Source organism: Dreissena polymorpha, chromosome 6 (assembly GCF_020536995.1).
Source record: "Dreissena polymorpha isolate Duluth1 chromosome 6, UMN_Dpol_1.0, whole genome shotgun sequence".
NCBI classification, from domain to species: domain Eukaryota; kingdom Metazoa; phylum Mollusca; class Bivalvia; order Myida; family Dreissenidae; genus Dreissena; species Dreissena polymorpha.
The window spans coordinates 90,635,919-90,645,806 of NC_068360.1; the positions used below are offsets into that span (position 1 = coordinate 90,635,919).

The 9,888-nt window shown below is 38.1% G+C and overlaps 1 protein-coding gene across 1 annotated transcript in view; it reads right to left on the reverse strand.

Annotated features, from left to right (window-relative positions):
* Positions 1-2,302, reverse strand: part of LOC127834572 (ras-related protein Rab-11A-like) — a 5,150-nt gene extending 2,848 nt beyond the window's left edge. Inside the window, exons 1-4 of the mRNA XM_052360550.1 lie at positions 1,994-2,302; positions 1,527-1,638; positions 985-1,068; positions 243-439 (exon numbers count right to left, since the gene is read on the reverse strand). Coding sequence (XP_052216510.1) covers positions 243-439; positions 985-1,068; positions 1,527-1,638; positions 1,994-2,075 — 475 coding nt within the window. The 5' untranslated portion in view covers positions 2,076-2,302. The remainder of the gene's footprint in view (positions 1-242; positions 440-984; positions 1,069-1,526; positions 1,639-1,993) is intronic.
* Between the last annotated feature and the right edge of the window lie 7,586 nt (positions 2,303-9,888).

Below are 9,888 nucleotides of genomic sequence, written 5' to 3' on the forward strand. Positions count from 1 at the left end.
ACCAGCACATTATTAGAGTCGCAGTACAGAAATACTTATTATTGCCCAAAGTATGTATTACTTGACCGATTTAAATTTCTTTTTTGTATGTTGCTCGGCAATATGTATTTAAGAAAATTGCATCAAATTTAATCGTTTTATGTTTTTGAGGACTCGGCCTTTAAACATAGCCTAGAAATAAGGCGTATATGCATGTGTTGCTTGCGACACTTTGCCGTCGAAACGTTTAACCAAACTCTCACCTGCATACTCTTTAGCCTCGTCCATGCTGACGGCCCGTAGGTGGCGCAGGTCAGACTTGTTGCCCACGAGCAAGGTCACGAGATCTGTCTCAGTCACGTGATCTCGCAGCTCGCGCATCCACTTGTTCACGTTGTCGAAGGTGTCACGCTTATGAATGTCATAGACGATAAGTGCGCCGACTGCACCGCGATAGTAGCTATAGATTTAAAAAAAACGATGACGTATTTGAAAATTGCACACCTTACATGTACGTAGTTGAACATACATCCATTTCAGAAGCCATTAATAAAATTATTCTAACGGCAACAACAACAACACATGAATGGGTTGCGTAACAAAGTAAAATCAAACATCGGCGTTTCAGAACGTCAAAAAGTTTTTTTTCAAACTCAAATAAAATAAAGGACCAACGATTTTAGATATTACAACAAAATGTAAAAATAATAAAACTTCAAGTTTAAAATGGCAGTAATACATAATTAATTAAAAAAGAAGCACGCTCTAGGAAAATGGGGCTTAATGCATGTGCGTCAGGTACGACACTCTCTGCTTTCATGGATTTTTCGTTTTAAAGAAATCCTTTTAGCGAAAATCCAGTCAAAGTGGAAAGTTTCGTACCTGATACGCCTGTGCGGACTGCGAATGGTAATCTGGTACGACATTTTACGCAGATGCCTTACGCTCCCTTTTCCCAGAGCAAGGCTCAATTACAAATATGTTTACAATGAATGTGTTACTTACGCCCTCGTGATGGCGCGGTAGCGGTCTTGGCCGGCCGTGTCCCACACCTGAGCCTTGATCGTCCGTCCGTCTATCTCTAAGCTTCTGTAGGGAGAATGTAGAGGGCAATTGTTACATGTGATATGATGATGAGAAAGGCATTTATAATCAACAGTAAAGCGGTGATGATTGGGATAAGAATGGTGTAATAAAAGGTTATCATAATTGAAGAAGGAAAAGAAGAAGAAGACGAAAAAAAAGATGATGTTGATGATATTGATGATGAGGAAGAGGAGGATGACGCCGACGACGATGACGAGGAGGAGGAGGAGGACGAGGAGGAGGAAGAGGATGAGCAGGAGAAGGAGGAGTATATGACGACGACGATGATTACGACGACGATGACGATGACGATGATGACGATGACGATGACGATGGTGATGATGATGATGATGATGATGATGATGATGATGATGATGATGATGATGATGATGATGATATAGCTGGTGTACGATTTTTTTGTTGGGTTCTTTCATACTGAATATAATTAATATCATACTAGCCTTGTTGCGAATTCAACACCGATAGTGGATGCGCTGTCGAAGCGGAACTCGTCCTTTGTGTACCGTAGCAACAGGTTCGACTTGCCGACTCCACTGTCACCGATGAGTACCACTGGAATGTGAAGTGAAGCAGCATATACATTGATGTTTCTGTTGGTTGCGTTTATCATTTTGCATAAGTTACGTGCGATCTCTTTGGCAACAAATCATGTTTACCATGTAAAGGGCAGACACCGTGTGGTTTAATTTTTACCTTTTAACACTGATGACTGAATATTAAACGATGAATTTAGTTTTGACGTTACTATTTGGTATCCATCTTTGCTTTGCTTTCTTTAAAATGCGAATTTTAAATTACCCATTAAAAACAAGTAATAAACCTACAATAACAAAACCACTATTCCAGCTAGCATATTTAAAATAATTCATACACCGGATGTTAACAAGATGAACAACATACATGTTACCTTTATATATGAATGCATATTCGTCTTCACAGAAATGACTCGTCATTCCGCTGTGAGAGCAGCGACAGCGTTCGTACGACATTTTCGTCACGTCAACACGAGCGATCGTACTTGCGAGTTCGTAATACAAAAACGAACTCTTATCCAGCCTTAACACGAATCAATTTTTAGCAACTCGAGTGTTTTATATTATCAGCTTTTTAGAAGCGTTTTTTTTATTTATATTATATTTCTTTAATATTTTATATAAAACAACTGAAAAAATCAAATAAACCCGTTTAATTTCAGAACGAAGTAGTTTTCATATAAAAATATACATCCGATGAACATGTTTTAGCTGAAATAAAGAACTAAGCTTATATAGTCATCGTGGTGTGACGTAATCATTTAAAATACATGCTGAATATAATACAAGTTTGAGTTATTTAAGATTTTCTGTTTGTATATTGGCTAAAAATTGTCACCTGTTTGTAGCCGAATGATTCATGCCATGTTTACAATTTTGCCAGCCTGGCTAGTGATCATTTCTAAAAATAGCAATTTGAGCGTATAATTTAAAGGGAGTTAAATGCTTCAAGATTAACTAATGCAATTGTCGATGTGTTTCCCTTTAAACCGAAAACAGTCTAGGGAAATTGTAACTGATTTCCCATAATCATGTAAACGTGTATGACGCATGTCGGACCGTATTTGGTACAAAAACGAATATGGTACATTTGTACCATATTCGGCCGAATATGGTACAAATGTACCATACTCGGACCGAAGATGGTACAATTTTCGACCGAATATGGTACAAACATTGTACCATATTCGGTTGGAATAAGTTTTTCTATGCTCGCCAAAACGTATTTGGTACATACCAAAAAAACTCATAAAAATGAAAATGGCCTACGTATATGGTACATAAATTATGTATTTCTTAATAAATGAAATAGTCTGCCGATGTGTAAACTTTTTTTCAGACTCAAATACATTGTATTAACCTAATATTGGAAGTGACAAAAGTATCATCATCATCATCATCATCATCATCATCATCATCGTCGTCGTCGTCGTCGTCGTCGTCGTAACTAGCAGTAACAGAAACAGCTAACCTAACCACACTTTACATGGATTTTGCTGGTTGTGTAACTGTTTCGCCGGCTAGCTCAGTCGGTTGCGCGTCAGATTGGCACGCAGGCGGCCTGGGTTCGATTCCCGGGCGGGCCAGATACTTTCGTGGAGATCATTAATAGCAATTTTCAAATTTGTAAAACTTTTTTTTTCGAAAGTGTATTTTCACCAAAATCCGATTTAAGAGATTTTGAGCTCTTTTAAATGAATATATCTCTCCAAAAATAAGGATGTTTGACTGGCTGCTTTAGACAGGTGTGACTGTATTCCTAAACATTACTTTGTAAAGTTGATTTGTCGTTCCGACGTCATATTGCTGAGAAGCCAAAAAAGCTTTGAAGTTTCCGATTTTTTCTTTGATAACGTGCCGCTTTAAAAAGGCGGGAATTTTGCACACGAGTCTTACTCAGAAGTCAGTAACCATATTTGACTTGGCGGTCGGCAAGAAAAGTTGTGATTTTCGACTAGAAAGAATTGAAATCCAAACTTTCTTCAAACTTCAAAAGAATTCTTGACAGTAAGTACTGTACATAATTTTAATTTTCAGTTGTCTTAATATGCATTGATGTTTTAACATGCATTGATTTTTATGTTTTATGCCCCCCCCCCCCCCTCAGAGTGAATTTGCAGTTGTCCGTCCGTCTATCCAATTGTCCGTGGCATTCCTTCCGGGTGCGTAACTCCTAAACTGCTAAAATATTTAAGCTACAGTCATTTTTTCGAAAGTGTATTTTCCACCAAAATCAGATCGAGCTCCTGTAATCTGTAGATTTGAACATTTTAAATTTTATGGAGTTTATAGGTCTTTGACCTTCGAACCCTGCCTAGTCGTGACTTCTGGTGAGCGACCTAGGCCCCCAGGGCCCCTTCTTTATATCCCTTCCATCCACGTAGCATTGGTTTCTACAGACCGTTTGTCCGTTGACCGCCATAAGTTTGCCCGCTATTTTCCCCTGAATTACTTGCTACTTTCATTGCGCATATTGCCCGGAAGTTCGGATTGTAAATTTTAGCGGAGCTATCAGACGAGTGATTTTAGCTCAGCTCATGTCGTGAGACATTCGTTTTCGACACGCGGTGTTCAATACAAGCTCTATTAACTAATGAAGTATAAATGTATAATAACTTATTATATTATTTCAGATGAAGGAAGCAATTAGGAGAAAAAGGAAGCAATTAGGGTGCTTGCCCAGGTCGAAGTACGACATTATTGTCAGATGTTTAAACGGATCGTTCGATGTCCCTGTGAAGAAACGGACACCTGAAGAGAATAATTGTTTGGCCATGATTAGAAAACGTAAGGACTTCGAGCTTGGTGACCGGGGTTCTTTATTGTGTGGCGGAAAGCAAGTCCTTGTGAAAGAAGATCTTCCTAGATTTGTTGAGAAGATGTTCATGGAAAACAAAGGATGTGGAGCAAGGGTTATTTACAACAAACTGAAAGTAAATTACACGGGGTTCTCGGAACAAGCTATCCTTGAAATACTGTACAATAGCAAGTATTACCATGAGAAGTATCCGAGATTTACAAACAAGCCAAAGCCAAAGACAATTACAGAAGAGGAACCAGGCAAAAGATGGCAGATTGACACAATTAACATGAAAAATCAAAGTGTTAGCTACAAGGGGTCCACATACAGTTATATTCTACAAGTCGTGGACGTTTATTCTAGGTACGTTATGCCAAAACCCCTGAAAACGAAGAGTTCGCGTGAAGTTGCAAAGGCATTAGAGGACGTGTTGATGGTTAACCTTGCCCCTGACATCATCCAATGTGACAACGGACTGGAATTTAAAGGCCCTAGTATGAAACTTTTGTTGAACAAGTACAACATCAAAATGATCAATAGTAGGCCGTATCATCCTCAATCACAGGGCAAGTGTGAAAGGTCAAACAGTGTTATAAAGGCCAAGATTCTATTTGCAACAAAAAGTAAACGTGGATTTAACTGGGTCGAAGGGCTTCAAGATTTAGCCTATGCCATAAACACAAGTTTCAAACGAGTTCTTGGGGGTCTCACGCCCTTTGAAGCCTACTACGGAAGAAGTCATGTTTTTACCAAAGAACGTCATAGTTCTCGTGAAATAAAGAAAACCATACGGCGAGCAAATAAAAAGGCTTACAGGTCGCTGTTGAAAAACGCAACTTCCCCAAGCAAGTACAAAGTAGGAGAGACAGTATTAATTCGCTATCCCTTTCGAAAATCCAGGGTGCCAACCAAAAGATATGTTATCGAAGGCAAGGTAGAAAAAGTAAAACGAAATGGTGTTTATATCGTGTCATTTCAAGTACCGAACAAACCCGAACTTGGATTCGTAAGCAAATCGGTTGGGGTCGAAAACATGACTAGCCTAACTGACGCGTTAGAGAAACAACGAAAAATTAAAAAACATTCATTAAAACAGAACCGCTCAGAGAAACAAAATCACAGAACTAAGTACTATCATGTTTTAACACACCATGAAAATCTGCAGTTGTTGGATGGGGTGAATATTGCCATGGACCCAAATCCGGATGGAAATTGTCAATTTGCTGCTATATCGCATCAACTTGGTAAAATTGGTATATACAAAGACGTAGATGCTTTACGTAAGGAAGCAGTCCATCACATTGTAGAAAACAGATATTTCTATGAAACTTTTGTCTATGATGAAACATTTGATGAATACGTTAAGAATATGTCTAAGAATGGGACATACGGCGACAACCTCACGCTCATTGCACTTATGAGAGAATATAATTTGCAGTGCCTGGTAGTTTCTACCCGAGGACTAGAACACTCATCAATTGTGTCAGCAGATTAAAAGTTCGATGGTGATGTTGGAACAATTGCATTGGGGTATTTCCCAGAAGGATTTGGCATGCATTACGTTAGTATCCGTATCAATCAACGCGTGTACAAGGACATAATATCACGCTTAGAACAGTCGTATGACAACGGTGACTCTGGCGACAGCGCTGCGTCTGGCGACAACGCTGCGTCAGGCGACAACGCTGCGTCTGGCGACAACGGTGACTCTGGCGACAACGGTGACTCCGGCGACACCGCTGCGTCTGGCGACAACACTGCATCTGGCGACAACGCTGCGTCTGGCGACAACGGTGACTCTTGCGACAACGGTGACTCCGGCGACAACGGTGACTCCAGCGACAACGGTGACTCCGGCGACAACGGTGACTCCGGCGACAACGCTGCGTCTGGCGACAACGGTGACTCCGGCGACAACGCTGCGTCTGGCGACAACACTGCATCTGGCGACAACGCTGCGTCTGGCGACAACGGTGACTCTTGCGACAACGGTGACTCCGGCGACAACGGTGACTCCAGCGACAACGGTGACTCCGGCGACAACGGTGACTCCGGCGACAACGCTGCGTCTGGCGACAACGGTGACTCCGGCGACAACGGTGACTCTGGCGACAACGGTGACGTCTCTGTGTGTTCAGCCCTGAAAGAGCTTCAAGATATGATAAACAATAGGAGGGCACAGAAGCGAACGACTTTTCCATTTCTGATGTTACCACTTCACATTCAAGTTGAAATTTTTAAGTTCTGCATACAATCAAACCCGTCAATCCAGTTTGTGTTGGCGAAGGTCGGCAAACCCTTTAGAGATTTAATAAGGTCAATGAGTTTGCAAACACCTAGAATTTACATTCGGCCGGATATTGGACTAGATACTAGTAACAGAAATCCTGTTAGCGTTCGTTTCCTATTAACAAGAGCGGGCAGAAACAGCGGTCTTATTTCGGCAATAAAAGAAATCATCAAGGGGCCAAAATGGGCAAACGCATGGCTGCGTTTGCGTGTTAGTGGAATCGGTTGGTATGATATCATAGATGTCATGTACAGACATTACAGGTGAAATATACATGTATATCGGTGTTTGGAAACCTGTTATGTTATTTTTGTGATTGATGATTATGTTCTTCTACCGGAAATTTGTTGTCATTTGCTCATTTACTGGTAACTTTTTACGAAGCACATTTGGGATATTTTGGCTGCTACTAAAATGAATGTATATATGTATATTATGTCTTGTCAAAATGCTACAGTTGGATTAAAATTTAGATGCTGTTCTATGTTCTTCAATATTACTTTGAAAAATCCTGTCAGTATACCAATAAATGAAAAAAGTACAAGTTTGTTGAATCTCTTGAATGAAACAAATTATAAAATACAAAATGTAAAATGAATATGTGATGATGATGATGACAAAACATTTGTGATGATGATGATGGTAAAAAAATTGTGATGATGATGGTGGTGGTGATGATGATGACAGTGGTTATGATGATTGGGGTTTGATGATTGTGGTGATGATGATGATGATGATGATAATGATGATGATGATGATGATAACAAACGTTTTGGGATGATGATGACAGCGATGTTTATCGGACGATGATGATGGTTATAATGATGATGATAAGTTTTTAGATGATGATGACGGCGATGTTTATCGGCCGACGATGATGATAATGATGATGATGATAACAAAATATTTGTGATGATGATGATGGCGATGTTTATTGGCCGATGATGATGATGATATTCTCATCGTCGTCATCATCATCACAACATCCTCATTATCGACCGAAAACATCGCTGTCATTATCATCACAAAAAAAACTTTTGTGATCACCATTACGATCATGATAAAGGATATGATGATGTTGGTTTTGATGGTGATGATGATGGTGGTGTTGGTAAAGATAACAACGATGATGATCATTGGGGTGTTGATAATTGATGTGATGATGATGATGATGATGATGATGATGATGATGATGATGAGATAACGATGATGATGATGATGATGATGATGATGAGATAACGATGATGATGATGATGATGATGATGATTACGATGATGAGTGTGTATCATATTCGGAACGAATGTGGTACATTTTTCATCCGAATATGGTACAAGTTTGTACCATATTCGGTCAGGCATTTTACCCCAAAACTGCAGATACGTATATGGTACAATTAGACAGTTGTACCATATTCGGCCGAATATGGTACAAACTTGTACCATATTCGTTTTTGTACCAAATACGGTCCGACAACGCATATTATTATCGTTTAGCGCGCTTTTGATTATTTTTTTATGATTGCCCTGCTATATTGAAATGCCTATTGTGCAGTGTTTTTTAATCAAAATTCTATTAAAATATGTGATATTTTATATTTATTGATTCTAAAGTTTTACTTTCACTTTGAAACATGTGTATATGTTTTATAATGATTTATATACATTTTGTAGTTTATTTTTATTTTTAAATGTTTTGCATTTGCAAATCTTGTGATAATTTGAGGTTTTCATAAAAATCTGTTACTTATGTAAACATCCATTGACGAAATGATATTAATATTATAAAATTATAAAACATTTCTCCAGATTTCCATTCTTTATGGTCATATTGCAAAAAGTTTGGAGTTATAATGCGTATGATTTTAGCCACAAACGTAAGGACGCAACTGGACGGCAAATACCAGTTTATTTGCAAATAAAATCCATCAATTTTAAATTAGTTGCATTTTTTTTCAATTTGAACCATTTTTTAACCACAGTCCGCACAGGCTAATCAGGGACGACACTTTCCGCTTTTATGGTATTTATGTTTCAATGAAGTGCGCCCTTACCGAAAATCAAGTTAAGGCGGAAAGTGTCGTCCCAGATTAGCCTGTGCGGACTGCACGGGCTAATATGGGACGACACTTTACGCACATGTATTTAGCCCAGTTTTCTCAGAACAAGGCTCAATAGTTCACTCATCAGTACCAGCTGATGGTTAGAGTATCAATAAAGGAAAAATAAATGGCACAAATGATACATATGAAAAACATGGATACCTATCATGCTTTTTTTATATTCAAATTATTTTAAACACGCGAAAAAATAACAATATGGAGTAATAGTAGATAGTGATAATTTGCAATGATATTATAATGCTGTAAAATAATATCAATAAAATAAAAATAAATCTTTATAGAATAGAGACTTTACACACGCTAAGATAGTTGTGGCCAAACATGACACAATTCACAAAAACATTTAATATAGACTATTTCGGTACACAAAAGCCCGATAGCAAAATGCATGTGTTCGATTATGTGTTTTAAAACCAATCGGGTTCATTTAAGTGACAATATTAGGTCAAATTATGACAAATAATGATACGGCATTTTTTCGTGCATCCATAGATTGTTTATCCATAAATATTCCAAAATAAAAGCGAACTGCACTTTACTATTGACTGAAAAAGACTTGGTTGATAAAACTATTCAGGTATAAAGACGAAATACACTAAAAACTGTTTGTTAAATACATAACATAAACATACTTTAAACCTCTTTATGTTGGCTCTTTATTAAATTCACATTATGGGGCATACTTCTACAGCGCGTTTCGATAGACAAGACTGTGTTTGGTACTTGCATTTTGTCAATGACACAAAAGAAACATAAAACGTGCGTTCTGTCAATAACATGCCTAGAATATAAGACATCTTGATCAATCTCCTTAAATTGTTTAAAGAACTTAACATTTAATATTTTAATCCGATTAATAGTGTAACGAAAACACCGTTTTGGATTGTGTATTATTTATTTTGTATTTCTTTTCTTACATTTCATTTTTAAACAGATACGAGATTTAAGCATTTTATCCAATCTTACCATTTTGTATGCTTTGCTTTAAGCCCTAAAGTATAAGCATTCGCTAAAATAATCGCAAAATCTTAATTGTTAGCTGAACAAAGCGAGAAAACAA